Source organism: Caretta caretta, chromosome 7 (assembly GCF_965140235.1).
Source record: "Caretta caretta isolate rCarCar2 chromosome 7, rCarCar1.hap1, whole genome shotgun sequence".
In the NCBI taxonomy this organism is placed as follows: domain Eukaryota; kingdom Metazoa; phylum Chordata; order Testudines; family Cheloniidae; genus Caretta; species Caretta caretta.
This window is the reverse complement of record NC_134212.1, coordinates 27,648,284-27,666,741: the sequence shown is the minus strand read 5'-3', so window position 1 is coordinate 27,666,741 and position 18,458 is coordinate 27,648,284. Positions and strand designations below refer to the sequence as shown.

The 18,458-nt window shown below is 42.5% G+C and overlaps 1 protein-coding gene across 7 annotated transcripts in view; it reads left to right on the top strand.

Annotated features, from left to right (window-relative positions):
• CACNA2D3 (calcium voltage-gated channel auxiliary subunit alpha2delta 3) overlaps positions 1 to 18,458 on the top strand; it is a 729,133-nt gene that overhangs the window by 374,962 nt on the left and 335,713 nt on the right. For all 7 annotated transcript variants that reach the window (XR_007357538.2, XM_048857137.2, XM_075130333.1 and 4 more), the window contains one exon: positions 12,759 to 12,872. Coding sequence is in view for 6 of the 7 variants with exons in the window: in XM_048857137.2 (XP_048713094.1) it covers positions 12,759 to 12,872 (114 nt within the window). In the remaining variant the exon portion in view is untranslated. The remainder of the gene's footprint in view (positions 1 to 12,758; positions 12,873 to 18,458) is intronic.

Here is an 18,458-nt window from a genome sequence, read left to right as displayed (position 1 = left end):
CACGCGCTGCCCCCGCCCTGAGCAGCAGCTCCACACTCCCATTGGCTGGTTCGCTAAGAAAACAAGTGTGAATATTCATGATTTTGAATTCAAAATTCCATTTGAAAATATTTTCAAATTTGTCAGAAAATATGCCTTACAGTGAATAATTTTAAGAAGTTTAATTCAATAGATTATCAAAAGAGCCTGTAAGAGATGAGCTGATCATGGTTCATAAATACTTCATAGCGAGCAGTAGAGGGCCCTTCAGTCTAGCGGACAAAGGTATATACAATGGTGGGAAGCTGAAGCAAATATATTCCACTGCCACATTGTCCACTCAAACAGTATGGGATTAATTTATGGGATTAATTCTCTGATACAGAACATGCCAAACATGGTTATAGGAGAAGCTGCATGAAGAATGAGCAACTCTAGCCTGTTTGTAGAGTTTATTAAAAGCCCCAATGTGGACACAGAATATAATATCAGAAACCTGATGTGCCACGGTACATATCAGCTATTGTATGCACAAAACACATCCTAGATTAGCCCTCCAAATCCACATACACTGGAAAAAATATTGATTCCAGTCATCAAGATAACCTGAGGTCCTAGGTGTTTGTATTAAAATGTGTAAGGCACTTAGACAATACGGAACTGAGTGTAGTATAAAGCCTACTTAAAAACCTAGTTACGTAAATAGATAGCAGAGAGAATGAACTGAAATCATGTCCCAGTGAGCTGTAACCATGGTGAGTGAGAATCATTGGGAAGGCAGTGATGGAACATGCTACATGTACCTTCAGATCTGACTCTGAAGAGTAATGTCTTCCTCCATTTATAATATAAAAATGGAGGTAATAGCTTCATATATTTTTACTTTACATATTTATAATATGATTTAGTTGGGGTTAGTCCTGCTTTGAGCAGGGGGTTGGACTAGATGACCTCCTGAGGTCTCTTCCAACCCTGATCTGCCAAGATTCTGTGAACACAGAAATATGTCTGCTATATACATATAAAGAAAAGGCGTACTTGTGGCACCTTAGAGACTAACCAATTTATTTGAGCATAAGCTTTCGTGAGCTACAGCTTACTTCATCGGATGAAGTGAGCTGTAGCTCACGAAAGCTTGCGCTCAAATAAATTGGTTAGTCTCTAAGGTGCCACAAGTACTCCTTTTCTTTTTGCGAATAGAGACTAACACGGCTGTTACTCTGAAACCTGTCTATATACATATACTCACTTTATGCTCTCTTACAAGTGTGCTTTTAAACAGCTTTGTTCAGAAGGATGCTACTTAATCTCCCTTAGAAGGGGACTTTAAACTATTTTCTACTTCATCTACAGTATGTGACCTTTAAGGGGTAGAAATCTGTTCTTGTACATTACAGGTTAGTTAGGGGTGTCTCACTCTCACAAAAGCTATTTATCACACAAATAGGCTATTGAGATTCTGGCTGGGTTTTTAGGATGGTTCAGAGGTTACAGTAATTAAACTCAGTTAATTTTGTCTCACAATTACCTGCATTTCAGTTTCAGTATTTGCCTAGTTTGTTCATACTAATGTCTTTGAAGTTGAAGGTGTTGATAGTAGTGTCTTTGAAAACCACATTTAAATCCACTCCCAAGTTCTTTCCAACCATTGATTTATGCAGTATTCATTAGTTGCTGCAAGAATACCGATGTGCTTGGTACAGTAGTTAGCACCTACTATATCATGTGACAACTGCAATTATCTCTTTTGGTGATGAATGCAATCTTTGCAGTGATTACCTCTTTAAAAAATCATAGCCAATTAAATAAAATTCTGTGACATTTCAAAGACTTAATCACAACTAAATGCTCTAAATGTCAGGATGCATTGAAATTTTCACTGCTAACTGATGAATCACTGAGTTAATTGTAGTTCATCATAAGGCCCTTGTCATTGTTATTATTATGGAAAACACTTTCATCACTCTTGCTATTCAATAAAAATAAAGTTCTAGACAAATATGAGGAGATATTACTCATCAAAGCATTTGAATTTAATCACATTCTTCAAAATATTCAAACAGCAGGATTACCACGTAGAATAATGTGGATGTAGACAGAGAATAGTAATGTTTTAAAATAAATATATGAAGACATCCCACCTCCACCATTCACCATTCTTTAGATATTCTAATATACTTTGCCCTTTTTTTCCATAATTTAGTTAGGATAATTTAAAAAGAGTAGTCCATGTGATGAATCCTCCTTTTGACAAACTAATTTTATAGATATGGGAAAATGTTAGATCTAAGGATATCATAATGAAAGGAATGCCACTTTTCTCACTCATAGACTGGATGGGATTGGAAAAGTAGCACAAGTCAGAGACTTAAAATTGCAATGACAGAAGGACTGAACCACAAGATGCCAGAACTATTTACAGTAATTTTGGGAGAACTATCATAGAATATCAGGGTTGCAAGGGACCTCAGGACGTCATCTAGTCCAACCTCCTGCTCAAAGCAGGACCAATCCCCAATTTTTGCCCCAGATCCTCAAATGGCCCCCTCAAGGATTGAACTCACAACCCTGGGTTTAGCAGGCCAATGCTCAAACCACTGAACTATCCCAACTATGATTTAATGTCAGTGCATCGGGGATCTTGTTCCTGATCCAAAACCTGCTGAAGTAAACAGAAAGATTTCCAAACAGACACATTCCATTTTCTCAGTGCCTCTGGCTCTATTACTTCATCAGTAGATCTACTTACAAACAACTCATCTGTAAACATCTGATGGAAAAAGAAATTCCATCTGTTCAGTAGCTAAAACACAAGTGGGCTGAGCTCAAGATTAGACAAAGCCTTCAGCGGCTTCATGCTGGAGACCCAAAGTATCCTTTCTTTGAGTGTAAGGAAAAGGATAATGGAGATTCACTGGGGGAAAATGCAGTTGAAAATAGAGAATTATATCTGTGTTTATATTCAAAATCACTTTGGAAGATTGACTAAAGTGTCTGTGAGACCAGTTCATTCAGAGATTGTGTAGTGCATGTGATACTAACTCTGTGCTGTGTTAGAGGAGACGGCAAGAGTGACTGCTTCTTTATCCTGTGCTGGGAATACCACGTATTTCTGGCTGACTGTACAATACTAAATATATAATATCATGAAGCTTTAGTAGCGGGTGACACTCATGACTGCCTTCCAGTAACTGTGTCCCCAGATCTCACCCATGGATTGCTACCATGATGTATGTGTCCCCTTGAGGTGAAAAATGTTTTTGAACATCAGCAAATTTATTTGTTGTTGTTATTAATATTAGATCATCAGGATGTTTGGGTTTTTAAACAAATAGCCTTCACAACATGTGTGATCTTTAAGCATAAAAAGGAGAAAGCTACTGTCTAAAATTTACCCCCCAAGTCACCAGTAAATCTTGACCATGAAGCGACTCCATAGGTTTGGGTAGTCAGGTGTTTTTTTGAACCCTCAGTAGAATTTCTGCATTTTAGAAGTTCAGATACACTCGTTCTCCTTTGACTTTCCGTAAAATTCTCTCACTGCCTATGAACGTTGTCTTCTGGAAGTCACTATCCATGATGTCTTGTGCTCCTACCATATTCTTGAGCTGCTCATTCACTGCTCTTAGGGATCACTCTAAGTCGGGGTGGGCAAACTTTTTGGCCCCGAGGGCCGCATCGGGGTTGCAAAATGGTATGGAGGGCTGGGTAGGGAAGGCTGTGCCTCCTCAAACAGCTTGGCCCCTGCCCCCTATCCGCCCCCTCCCACTTCCCGCCCCCTCAGAACCTCCGACCCATCCAACCCCCCCTGCTCCTTGTCTCCTGACATCGCCCTCCCAGGACCCCCTGCCCCTAACCACCCCCCCAGGACCTCACCCTCTATCCAACACCCCCTGCTTCCTGTCCCCTGACTGTCCCAACCCCTATCCACACCCCCACCCCCTGACAGGCCCCCAGACCCATCCAACCCCCCCCACTACTCCTTGTCCCCTGACCGCCCCCTCCTGGGACCCCCATCCCTAACTGCCCCCCCAGGACCCCACCCCATATCCAACCGCCCTGCTCCATGTCTCCTGACTGCCCCCACAAACCTCTGCCCCATCCAACAAGCCCCTGCCCCCTGACTATGCCCCGGGACCTCCTGTCCCTTATCCAACTCCCCCCGCCTCCTTACCATGCCACCCAGAGCAGTGGGAAAGGCTTATTGGAAAGCCTGGGAGGGGGTGCAAGCGGCGATGGCTGTGGGAGAGGGGAGACAGCTGGAGAGGGGCTGGGGGCTAGCCTCCCTGGCTGGAAGCTTAGGCGCTGGGCAGGATGGTCCTGCGGGCCGTAGTTTGCCCACCTCCGCTCTAAGTGCTCCAATAATCACTGGGCTTGTCTATGTTCTAGTTTTCCATAATCATTCCACTTTGTGGCAGAGTTCTTCATACTTCACAATCTTTTATGTTTGTTTTGCTGCTGGTATCTCAATATCAATTAACATTGTCTTGTTTGTCTTCTTTTCTGTAACAACTATGTCCTGTTTGCCTGCAGCATTCAGTCTGTGCCAGTTCGCATAAAATCTTAGCCTCTTCATTCTCTAGAGCACTTTCGAATAAGTGGTTGTAATTCCACATGGTTCATTTAAATGAGACCTTGCCACAGAGGCTCCAATGCAGACACTTGGCAACCTCGTTGTGTCTGTTCATATATTCTTCTTCGAGTGCTTGCTCATATCAATTCCAGTTAGGTGTGTGCATGCACTGCATACACGGATGTTGGAAATGTTTCCCTAGCAGCTACCTGTGGGGCCGGCTGTGGAGCGGTGCTGATATGGCGCTCTATATATGGCCCTATCAGCCCGACCCCCCTTCAGTTCCTTCTTACGCCAGTGACGGTTATTGGAACAGTGGTCTCTTGTTCGCAAGTGCTCCACTACTCCCTAGCTTCTCTACTTATCTTTATTGTGAGTCAAGTGTTTGTTATCTGTTATCTTTAGTATTAAGTGTTGTCGTTAACACTTGAAGGGATTTCCCCTTCAACGAGTGCCCTTCGGGGCCCTGGGCATGCCATCCCAGGGCTTCAAACCTTGTGACTCCTGCAGCAAGTCCATGCCCATGGGTGATCTTCATGACTCCTGCCTCCGGTGTCTGGGAGAATCCCATCAGGCGGATAAGTGCAAGATTTGCAAAGCCTTTAAACCTCGCACTAGAAAGGAGAGGGACATCAGAGTTAAACAACTCCTCATGGAGTCTGCTCTCCATCCGCCTCAATGCTTGATCCCGAGTGCCTCGGTGCGGAGCTCACCTGCAGCGGTGCCGTCTTCAGTGCCAAAGGACTCTGCATGCCTTTCTAGGGCTTGGCGGTCCCCCAGGGCCCAAAAGCGCTCCCCCTGGCACCATTCTCACTCTCTGGCTACTCACAAGAAGCAGGCCATGGAGAAGTTCCCGCAAAGGTCCAAGGCGGTAATCGCACCCCCGTCAGAACACAGTGCAGACCAGGGGAATAAGGCCGACAGTTCTCCCAGCAGGCCTCGTCCTCCACAGGCTCCCACCTCCCCGGGAAGCCCTGTACCGCCATACTCCTTGTATCTCCAGGTTGAGGAGGTCACGCTGCCTTCCACACCTGACACCCTTGAGACTGCCAGAGACCTCATTGATATTACAGTGCCTAAGTCTCCAGGCTTGAGGCCCACACTATTTTGAGTCCCGGCACCCGCAAGGGGCAAACTGGCAATCTTTGGGCTGCCTGCTCCCAGCTCCACCGCGCCGCTCTGAGTCCTGGCACTGCCATACTCCGCACCGGTCCAACTCGCAGCTCTGTTCTCACAGCCCCGATCCTCTGAGCCTCTCCAGCTCGAGGTGGTCATCGGCTGACAGGTCAATGTTTAAGGTTGATGAGGTTTAAGTCAAGGTCAAACCTCACAACACCACTCGTACTGACACTGTTCCATGCAGCGGCACCGCTCCTAATCGCAGTACCGCTCCCCATCGTGGCACCGGTCCCCGGCACAGCACCGCTCTCCATTATGGCACCATTCCCCAGCATGGCACCGTTCCCCAGCACAGCACTGGTCGCAGTCACACTCCTGTGGTCACTACCCACCAAGATGAAATCCAACATCTTGGCGCCAGTTGACCTCTCAGTACCACTCCCTACAACAGCACCGTAGATCACCGTCTGGGTCCTGCAACTCTGCACAGTACCCATCCCGCCCATCGGGGGATGCGGAACCCCCCCCCCAGCGCAGCGTACCGCTCTCCTTGGCCGTCCCACTCCCAGTCACCCTCTCCCAGGTCAGGCAGGGCATCGGGAGCATCAGAGGCACCCTGATCAGGTCCGGGCAGTCTCCAACGGGATGCTTTGGTGCCCCACTGCCAACCCAAGTGGCAGTTCTGGACTCCCTCGGCGTACCACCAAGCCCAGGGTGCCCCTCCAGGTGTCTATCCACCATCATGTTCTGGTCCTGTGTTCCCGAGGCAACCATCAGTCATCCTCCTCCACACCCCGCACAAACCCTGGATCCATCCCCACCCCTGGTGGAGGCTACATCCAGTGCCCAGGAGGAACCGGAACCAGTGAACCAAGGGGCTGTCTCGGACCCAATCCTGCTGGTCGCTTCCTCCTTGTCTTCACTTGATGAGGCGGTGGTGGGCACATCCACATCTGGCCCCCCTCACCCACAGGAGAAGTAGATACACCAGGTGCAGACCATCGCACCCTCCGTCTGGACAGGGCCAGGGGCAGTCCAAGCCTCCCTCACCACCGAGGCCCTAAGCCCCCATTTTGAAGATGCGCATGAGGATGGACTACCAGTCCATATCCCAGCCGGTTATCCTGCCTTCCTGAACCATTTATCCTGCTTCTACCATGTATGGTCCCTTATTACATCGGACCAGTGAGTCCTCCGCACAGTAGAGGTGGGCTATTCTATCCACTTCTGCTCCTTCCCACCCTCCCACCCCACTTGCTCATTCCTCTTCAGGGACCTCTCTCATGAGCAACTCCTTATCCAGGAGTTACAATCCTTCCTCGCTCTACGGACTGTGGAGAAGGTGCCTCAGGAGCTCACGGGCAAGGGTTTTTACTCACTTACTTCCTCGTTCCCAAGACAAAAGGAGGTCTACAGCCCATTCTGGACCTCAGGGAGCTCAACAAGTACATCGTCAACTTGAAGTTCCACATGGTCTCCTTGGGCATGATCATTCCCTCACTGTATCCGGGAGACTGGTATGCCGCCCTCAATATGAAGGACACTTATTTTCACATCTCAATCACTCCATCTCACAGATGTTTTCTTTATTTCGTGGTGAACAAGATGCATTATCAGTTCACAGCCCTCCCGTTTGGCCTGTGCATGGCTCCCTGCATCTTCACCAAATGCATGGTGATCATCGCAGCCTTCCTTCGCCGCCACTGCATGCACATCTACCCGTACCTAGACGACTGGCTGATATGAGGCCGGTCCCACCAGCATGTGAAATCACAGGTGCAATTGGTCAAGGACACGTCCGACCGCTTGGGTATCATTCTCAATGTCAACAAGTCAGTTCTTGCCCCGACCCAAACAATAGAATTTATCGGAGTGGTTCTGGACGCAAATCAAGCGAGAGCTTTTCTCCCAGAGGCTCAACGTCTAGCCATTGCGCATATAATCACCAGTCTTCGCGACTTCCCCACTACCACTGCCTCAAGCTGTTGGGCCACATGATGTCCTGCTCTTACGTGGTGCAGCATGCCAGATTGCGGCTCAGGCCCCTACAGGCGTGGCTGGCGTATGTATGTCGCGTGGGTCGCGACAGTCTGGACATGGTGCTCACTGTCCCGGGGCACATCCTTGATTCCCTGCGTTCGTTGCTGGACCCCCTCATGGTGGGCGCTGGGGTCCCATTTGACCCTCCCCAGCCCATTCTGACCCTGGTAACTGATGCGTCCGCGCTGGGCTGGGGAGCGCATCTCGGAAGCCTGACGACTCAAGGTCTATGGCAAGTAGAGGAACTGGCCCTACATATCAATATCAAAGAACTCAGGGCTATCTGTCTCGCATGCTAAGCATTTCCGTCCCACTTGCAGGGCCATTGTGTAGTGGTGCTGACAGACAACACCATGGCCATGTTTTATTTAAACAAACAAGGCAGAGCCCGGTTGTCTCCTCTGTCAGGAAGCCCTCCTACTATGGGAATTCTGTCTAGCCCATTCCATCTTTCTCCAGGCTTCATACCTGCTGGGCATTCAGAATGTACTGGCAGACAGCTTGAGCAGACGCTTCCTTACTCATGAGTGGTTGATCCACCCGGACGTTATCCACTCTGTCTTTCACAGCTGGGGGTTCCCCCAATCGATCTGTTTGCCACACAGGTCAACAGGAAGTGCCCAACTTTCTGCTCCTTCCGGGGTCACAGTCTGGGATCAATCGCAGATACCTTCCTGATCTCATGGTCCGGTCAGTTACTATATACCTTCCTGCCATTCCCCCTGGTCCACAAGGTCCTTCTCAAGGTCCGCAGGGAGAAGGCAGACGTCATACTGGTGGCCCTGGCTTGGCCTCGCCAGTGCCAGTACCCATCTCTCTTGGATCTGTCAATCCGGGCCCCGCTGCATCTACCTCTCACTCCCGACCTCATCTCACAGAATCACGGTCGTCTCCTCCATCTGGACCTACAGTCTGTCCACCTCATGGCTTGGAGGATCCATGGTTGAACCAGGTTGAGCTCGCCTGTTCGGACTTGGTGAGACAGGTGCTCCTGGAAAGCCGCAAGCCTTCTACCAGGATGATGTACAAAGCAAAGTGGAAAAGGTTTTCCATTTGGTATGCCCAACACAGGTGCTTCCACTTCAGGCTTCAATCCCGTGCATCCTAGATTACTTAGTGCACTTGAAAGACCAACATCTGGTCTTCGACTCTCTTAAGGTCCACCTCATGGCTATCTTGGCAATCTACCCAGGAGCTTCTGGGCATTCCGTGTTTGCACACCCCATCGTGGGACTTTTCCTAAAAGGGCTGGAAAGGATCCATCCCCCGATGAAGCCCCCTGTGCCAGCCTGGGACCTTAATTTAGTCTTCTCCTGCCTCATGGGTCCCCCTTTCAAGCTGCTAGCTTCCTGTCCGCTCCTCTACCTCTCCTGGAAGGTTGCCTTCCTAGTGGCCATCACCTCAGCACGGCGTGTTTCTGAGCTACGGGCTCTCACGTGTGAGCCACCATATAGCATCTTCCACAAAGGCAAAGTTCAGTTTAGGCCTCATCCAGCTTTCCTGCCAAAAGTTTTATCCCGTTTCCATGTCAGCCAGGATATTTTCCTGCCAGTTCTCTATCCAAAGCCGCATGCCAATCTTTGAGAGCAGCAGCTGCATTCACTAGATGTCAGAAGGGCACTCTCCTCCTACATAGATAGGACAAAGCCCTTTCACAAGATGACCCAGTTGTTCGTTGCTATAGCGGAACGAATGAAAGGTGCTCCAGTTTCTTCCCAGCCGATATCTTCATGGATCACCATGTGTATTCGTACCTGTTATAACTTGGCAAATGTCCCTCCGCCTGTTGTTATAGCTCATTCCATGAGAGCTCAAGCTTCCTCTGCAGCCTTCCTAGTGAATGTATCTCTTTAGGAAATCTGCAAGGCTGCCATGTGGGCTTTGGTGCACACCTTCACGTCACACTACGCCATCGTCCATCAATCTTGCGATGATGCGGCCTTCGGCAGGGCGATTCTGCAGTCTGCAATACCTTGATTCCGACCCCACCTCCGAGGTAAGGCTTGGGAGTCACCTAACTGGAATTGATATGAGCAAGCACTCAAAGAAGAAAAAACGGTTTCTCACCTTTTTTGTAACTGTTCTTTGAGATGTGTTGCTCATATCTATTCCATTCCCCCCCACCTTCCCCTCTGTCAGAGTTGCCAGCAAGAAGGAACTGAAGGGGCCGGCAGGATCGTATATAGAGCGCCATATTGGCGCCCCTCCAGGGGGCTCCACAGCTGGCCCGATGGGTAGCTGCTCGGGAAAAGTTTCTGACATCCGTGCACGCAGCGCGCGCACACACCTGAGTGGAATAGATATGAGCAACCCATCTCAAAGAACAACAGTTACAAAATAGGTGAGTAACCTGTTTTTCTCTCCCAGCCAGACTCCTGCAGGGGTTCAGCACATGCTCCACCATCTCTTCCTTTTGGGAACACATTCTGCAGTTTGGGGAGGAGTTCTGGCGGTCAGTTTTGTTTCATTCATAACTAAGCCTTGAGGACTGCTCTAGTGCTCTCATAGTGAGGCTTTTTGATTCTCTTTAGAGGTATCCTTCTACAAGCCATGAGTTTGTTATCCTCTATAACTAAGGGGTACGATCCTTCACCACCGCTATCCCTTCATTAATTTCTGTATAAATCTTTCGAGGCTTTCTTTGGTGATTTGCTTTCTCTTTTCTTCTATGCTTTCTGGGCTGGGCTGCACACTTGGCCATTGCTTGTTACTGCAACCAGATGATCTGTTACTCTGACTCATTGATTTCAACATTATTCTTCATTGTCAATTGCTTGATTCACCAATAGCAGACCCTTTTCCTCTGTCATGTAGTTGGATGTACCTCCTCTCCATGTCTTGTCCTTTTCAGCCTGAGGTGGTCTTAGTGCCTTTTGTGTGTACTCTTCAGCTTTTTGTTCAGTAAGCAGCATCCATTGCATGCTAACACTATCCAGAATTGCCATAAGAACTTTCCACATAGTTGTTAAACTTGTGATTGGGATCACGGTGGCCTCCTTCCTTTTTTTTTTTTTCTTTTTTTTTTTTAATATGGATGATTCTCCCTGTCACCATCTTGGACGTCCATTCTGAAACATTTATTAAGCTGTTCAAGTAAACAATCATGGAGAGTTGTTAGGCATTTCAGGCAGACTCCATGCATCCTATCTGGTCTGGAGGCGTTCTGATTTTTCATTCTTAGTATCTCATCTATTTTTGTCTTTGACATTCCTGTATATTCCTCTGTTATGTGGCTTTTAAATTTTTCTCTCACTTTTTTAATACAACAAATGAGACAGCAGATTGTATGTCCTCAGACCAAATTTCCTTCCGTTAGCACTAATATTCTTCCGCATGTTGATCTGATCAAAGAATCTCTTAGGTTATCTTGTGAAGATTCTGTTCTCTTGATATTGAGAGCTTTGTGCTGAATATCTTCCACACCTATGACTCAGTGATCAGTTTCTATTTGCATTGTTCCTTCACAACTCTCAAATCTCTTTCATTGAGCTCATATTTCATCTCCAGGGCCATTCGCTTTTCTTTTCTCTTCAAATGATATTTTAAAATTCATTCAGTAGGCTGATATCCTGATGTAAAAGCTTAATCTTTTGGTTTAACCTTTGTTTTCATGGGAGTTCTTCAATATAGGGAGTTTTCCAGTGGTTCAAATCCTCAACTGGCTTGATGTGAAACCGTTGAGCTGCTACTGTTGCTGTAGCATAAGTTATATTGTTCAACTAACTAACATGTTTTAGTCTTACAGCTTCCTTGAGAGCTTCATCCAGTGCTTGTACTATACCCTACAGTCTTTGCTGGTCCTCATCCTTGGTAGCATTGGTCAGTGCTTAATGTCTTCTCTTTGTTCAATCAACAAATCTTTAATATTTCCAGTACTTTCTTCAGGTGTTGTTTCATTCATAATTGTCCTCTATATTTCTTCCATTTGTGGCTGATCTTTATCCTGTATCATTGCATTTACCAATACATTTTGCATGTGGTTCATCACCACTAATTTCCCTTTTTGGGCTTTCAGTTTCCATTTGCATAAATGGAATAAAGGAAAGGAATATTCTATTTCCTCCTTGCAATAAAGCTTTTGGTTGTCCGGCAAGTCCATGCTTGGTAATTTCTTTCTCCATATTGTTGTTGTTTCTCTCCTTCCAGTGTTGGAGCACTCATTTCCTCCAGCCTCTCTCTTCTGGTTTTGCAAAATTCAGTATCAGATCACTTCTTGATTTTCACTAAGTCCATTTCACATTTTTGTCAACACTGATCTCCCGTTTTCTTGGATTCAGACTCAAGATATATTCCTGGATCAGGAACTGACTTCCTGTGTGACCTTGGAAAAATGACTTAATTTATCTGAGTTTGTGCCACATTTCCTCATCTGTAAAATTGGCATGATATTGCTTCTTAATATACCCCAATTAATACATGGAGGAAACAGTTGTTATGAGGTATCCACTAGGAGTTGTATGACAGCCTGGTATATTTGAAGATATGCATATATAAATACTAAAATTTCTCTCAAATAAAAACTTTATGGGAAAGATTCCTTAAGGAATGCAATCTTCCCTTGAGTAGCTTATGTCGACTGTGATAACAAAAACAAAACAAACAAACAAAAACAAACAAAAAAACCCCACCCCTCTGATATTCCACAGTACTCAACTGGAGGATTTGGTTCCATATGGGCTTTTCATTTAATGGGTTGTTTTTTGCGGGGATAGAGAAAATGCTAAGGATGCTGTATTTATGAATGTGTATCTTCTAATTGATCAGACTGTTTATACCACTCTGTGGAGACACAATAATAAATGGTACCTCTTTTATTATACAAAGTGTAGTGTAATAGATGAATACATATATAATAAAAGATTACAAAAATTATGTGAATGTTTCTTTAACCTACACACTGGGCTCAGTAGAGCTTCTCTATAGGACCTACGCACTTCTCTAAGGTGCCACAAGTACTCCTTTTCTTTTTGCGAATACAGACTAACACGGCTGCTACTCTGAAATCTGCACTTAAGTCTGTCACTCAAATGACTGTTTCCTTTCACAGTTCAATCACACAGGACAAGGAAGTATTTGCAGTCAAGCCATAATGCTGATCACTGATGGTGCTGTGGACACGTATGATACGATATTTGCAAAGTACAACTGGCCAGACAGGAAGGTAAGTACAGTACAGACACTGTTTGATGGAAAACCTGAATGTTCTTTATCCATGATAAATGTATGTCTAATGAAAAGTTTCTTAAACGTCTTTGTAATAATTTACGTAGATAGATGGATGTTTCTCTAATGACAAAAACAATACTTATATGATCTTGTCTAGGGATGGAGGTGGCCTTTCAATGTATAACCTTCTCAGGATAACAACGTGCTAAGGAAATCATTACCTCTGGGGTCTGTTTTTAGGATTATATGATGTTTCCTCAAAGAGAAATCATTAAAAATGGAAATGTTACCTTCATTTTCTCCTGAAATGTTTATAAAGAATGCAGTGATGGCATGCTGCTTTTAGGAGCCAGAGAAGATTGTGTTGTGTGTTGTGGCTCACGTTGGGCAAGTGACATACTATATGGGTAGAACAGGAGACAATATGGCACTTTCTTGTATTTTTGTGTATGGCAGAGTCGGGGACAGAGTTAGCAATTGACAGTAGATCTAGTTAAAATATCTATTTTGCTCTATATACCTTGATGAGGAAATTTGCCCAAACAAACATAACTAGCCTGTCAATTAATATGCTTTTGGTACTGGGCCCTCTTGCAGTTCCTAGCTGAAAAAGACTCTTATATACATTGTATTCCAATGTTAAGTAGTTTTCTTTTCTCTTGTAGTTTGTTTTTGAGCCTTGCTTTTCTATAGAACAACCATGTTTTAAGGAGGATTTTGTATGTCAAATTCGCTGTTGTGGTATATACCACATATATGCACACAGTCACATATTAGCTCTGAATACTGTTGATTAATATGAAAATGAAACCTGAGGTTTCAACAATGCATGGAATAATACCTAACATATCTGAATATGTTTTGACGTGATTTTTAGTAAAGTTTCTTTCGCTTATTAAATTTCATTTATTTTCTATACTAATTTTCCTTTTTACCTGAACTAAACCTCATTTATTAACAATTGGGGAGTGAGAGAAAATGGAAGATTATGAGACTGTCTTACTGTTTCTGTTCTATGCATAGTCATAGAAATGTTATGCTGATTACTGTCATTTCATGTAGGGAAAAATGACACACATTTTTGCCATTTCCCACTGGTTAAGAGCTTTTGATTCAGAGAATATCCATTAGTGACTAAAAGCATCTGAAGTCCTATTCCCCTCTTCAGAACCTTGCTAACTCCTTTTGTAACTCCTCTTCTCTAGAGAAAAAAGTTCATCACTTTTGTGCCTTTGCAAGTATCCATTGAGAGGCATGACATCTGTTCAAGAATGCAGACATGAGATTTTATTTGCATATTATAGGGAGAGCAATAATATTCTTCTTGAGAAGAGGAGTTAGTCCTTGCTCAGTGGAAATAATAAAAAAGACAATATTTGTTGTTTGCTTCGGACTAATTTTTTGCCCTAGTCATCTTGTTGCTTCATATGGCAGTGTCCTTACCTGTGATTAGTCTAGACTAAAGGAATGTACTGTGTTAAAGAAATCTCTTTGGATGTCAACATTTGCATGTGTACTTCTCATAATTGGATGGGTCGCATCTCAATTGCCAACTAAGTTGAAATGTAACAGAAATGTTTTATATATCTAATAGCATGCTTCAAGAAACACCTTCATGCTTCATCCAGGAGAAATTATTTGCACTTCAGACATAGACATACTTGACCTTTGATTTTGTTTCCCTAATTTTCTTGAGGTGCATGTTGATCAAGCAAATTTTTTAATGTATTATGTCTAGTTATATAAGAATAAGGTTTTTTTCCCCCATTTGACCTCTGTTTTTATTGTTAAAGCATGGAAAAGAATTAATAATGAATAACTTATTCAATGGCAAGATTTTCAACTAAGTTTCTGTTCACAAATTAACTACAAGCAAATTGTGATTTTTCTTGAATGTATCTGTCAATTGAAATGATTCACCAAATAATTATGGGAATAATACAATATTTATATAGTAACTTGTTTGCCAGAAGTTTGAGTATTAAAAATTTTAGCTGTTTTTTATTAGATTTATCGTAGGATATGTTTTTTCCCTAACTGGCTCAGTGTTCGTCTTAGAATTGGGCTTCTGTGGCAAATAATCTTGCTTATGAATTCTAAATTCACTTTCCATGTATTCTCTCTAACATTTGCTTAAAAATCTCTGTTTCCATAAACATTCCAGCCAGCAAACTTGTACAAATGTCTGTATTTAAATGTGTACCGAAATGCTTGTGTTTAAAATATGTAAACAAATATTTGTGGCTTCCCCAATATTCACCCAGCTGTCGTAGTGTTTTGAGATAAAGTAACAGACTATAACTTGGATGTGATTATGGTGAGTTAATCATTTTAAACAAATGATTTATTTTTCAGTTGTCATCTTTTCAAATTACAAAGTATATGTATGGGGAAAACAAAATCCTCCATTTTATTCTTATTCAGAATTATTCAAAGCTGTCAGTGTACAGTTTTCAACCTGTATTAATAGCCTGTGAAGAGTTAGTTGTGAATACTTGATCTATGAATTTCAACATTCGTGCTGTATTGTTTAGTTAATTAAATCATGTAGTGGTGTTTCTCTTCCCTGATTCGATGATTTATGAGACTAATCAACACAGCCCTACTTGCAAATATTACAATTATATATATAGTTTAAAATTTGCTTGCAGTGAATAGTTGCACATTTAAAATTAAATTTGCCTTTTTGCGAGTAACAACCCTAATAAAACTTAGCTGCTTGAGCAAATACAGAAGATGAGGCATATGGTTGGCGCTAAGTTATCTTTTGAATCTGAATTAGCATTTGTTGCATTTTTTCCCCAATCTTCTCATCTCCAGTTTGGATATAATAGATTGACGATACAAACTGAAAATAGCTCTAAGTTTTTAAAAATGCCATGTGAGATGCTTAGAAATAATGAGGAAATATAATAGTGCCATTTTACCAAGTGTATCTTGTGATGAAAAGCTTTTCCTCCCAGAACTATGAACTTCAGTGCATCTTGACTTTCTTCTTGTGTTTTCTGATAGCTTTTAGATATACTAACAAATGCTAGTCTATATAGAAGATCTCAGGGCTCTGTTAGAAGCATGAGTTCTCCGTCCGCTGAGGCCTTATGTTTTCTTAAATCATAGGGTAGGGCTAAATCTTGCTCTCCTTTGAACTTTTTCTTGTTAAATGGGAGAGGGCATCAGGAGCCTCTTTCCCGCCTGTATGAGCAATATGGGAGGATCTCTCCATAACAGTCAAGAAATCTGGTTAACCTTGCAAACCCTTGTGCTAAGTTCCCAAACAGCCATTGTGTGCAGAAGAAGGATTATGTCTGGTCCACTGATAACTAGCACAGATGCTGCACGTCAGGATGCACTTTACAAATGTGCTTTAGGGAACTTTCTTCTCCCTAATCCGCCATGAGGCCCAGTGTGGGTAGGAGTCCTATAGCAGAGAACACACTGCTCCAGGGCAGTATTTTTTCCTTAATATTAAATGAGGTACATTTTCAAAAGCGTTGTATGTTAACTAGAGTGGGGTGGAAATCTTCCGACGAAATTTCTGAAGGAAAAATATTCCAGTTTGTTGAAAGTGAAACGTTTAAAAATGTCTCCTTTGACAAAAATTCATTTCAAAGGGAAAATTGAAAAAAAGCAATGTCAAAGCATTCCATTTCAACCATTTTGAAACCGAACATTCAGATTTTACATTTCAGTACAACTTTTCATTTCAATTTTTCAGACTTTTTATTATAAAATATAATATAAAATAAAAAAGTTGAGATCAGCTCTGAACATTTCAGTTTATCAAAGCAAAACATTTTGATTGACCAATACTGCAATTTTGTAAAATTTGTTTTTTTTGGGGAAATTTTAAAAATGTTTTGATTTTCTGTGTTCCTGCATGGAAGAAATTTTGAAATTGTCAAATTCCCTCCAAACTAAAAAATCCAGTTTGCAGTGTTTGCTTAGGTTTTTCATGTATGGAGCTTAGTACATGTTGCTTGAAAATTGTGCCCCAGCATGTTCAGTCATTGATATGAAAACCTTGTCTGTGCTGCTTTACAAGATCGCTAAAACAATCGTGATATTTGTAAGGTGTATGTTTAAAATGAGCTGTAAGTTTTCTACCTCTTTCTTTTTGTTTACTTTCTACCCCATCTTCTCATCTTTCCTAGCACTTATGTCTTATTTGTCACTTAGCTACTGTGGTAGACAGGGATGGGCCCAAAGAAGATGTTTATGGCTCGAATTCAGAATGGGACTTAAGCATGTGTCTACCTTAATTACCTTGTTGAATAAGGATTTTTTTCCCCATACACTAATAATGTTAAATGATGATAATATGCCATATCTAGTGGCAGCTGCTACATCTTGTCACACACAGAGAGGGACAGATTCAATAAACATAACTGATAAACTTATTCGTAGGATCCTTTGCCAATTTTTTCTTGTCAATAAAAATCTTTTTTTTTAAAAATGATGAGAATGAAAACCCATTTTTGTCATATACATTTTCATTTTTACTCCTTTATTTTCAAACTATACATCTTCTTGCCTTAGGCAAATGGTAATTTTTCTTAGATCTGTATAATCATTGATAAGAGCACTGTATTAATAATCATCACAGAAATATTCCATTCGGTAATTGGTTGAAAATCTGCTTCTTACTGATAATACTTTTAAGTAAAAGTAAAGAAATTCTATTGGATAATATTCAGAACGGTTGAATGCTCTGTTTTCAACTAATCCATGAGAGCAGCTGGCCTGAAAGCAATATTGTTCATTTTGGGAGGCCAGACTAGTTTTGTGCATTATCTGAAGAATTATTACCTTGGAAAGGTTATTCTAAATGAGCTTTTGGACTGCTCCTACTTGTGAGAATATTTTTTTCCTTTTTTGTTTTATGCAAAATCTACAATGCCCCCCAAAAAGAAACCACCCAACCCACCCAAATATCTTTAGATACATTCTCATCCTTGATATGTATATCTGGTAGAGTTATTTAAATAACACAACATGTTTTGTTTGAATGACTCTGGTACTGGAGTTGTTAATGTCTTTCTTTATTTTCCTTTATAATAGTTCTAAATAGAATCTTAACACTTTAAAAACCTGGACCTTCACACTATAAACGAGTTTTACATTGTTTCGTACTTTTCTCATATTCATACCAACTACCTCCGCTGTTCTCAGGTTCAACTACTTAATTACAACAGATCTTAACATTACACTGGCCAAAAAAACAAAAAAAACCCCAAGTGTATCCAGCTGCACTGAGTATTTAAATATATTCATACAAAAGTACAGCTTTCCAACATGCAACCAAAATTATTCTTAACAAGGATAGTGTTTGTTATGCTTTCTTGCTGGAAGCAGCACCTTGAATGGTCCTGTTCCAAAACACATCCTGTTTGATTCCCAAGGATAACTTTTGTATATCAGCTGAAGCAGTAAGTGAATTAGACACATGCTTTTGTTATCTGTAGTTGCTTCCACTGCTATATTAAAATGTACGGTAGGAAAATTTGTCAATTATTGATCAACTGTGTACATTAGGACAACTTAAAATGTATAAAAAGAAAATCATTGTATGGAAAACTGTTTT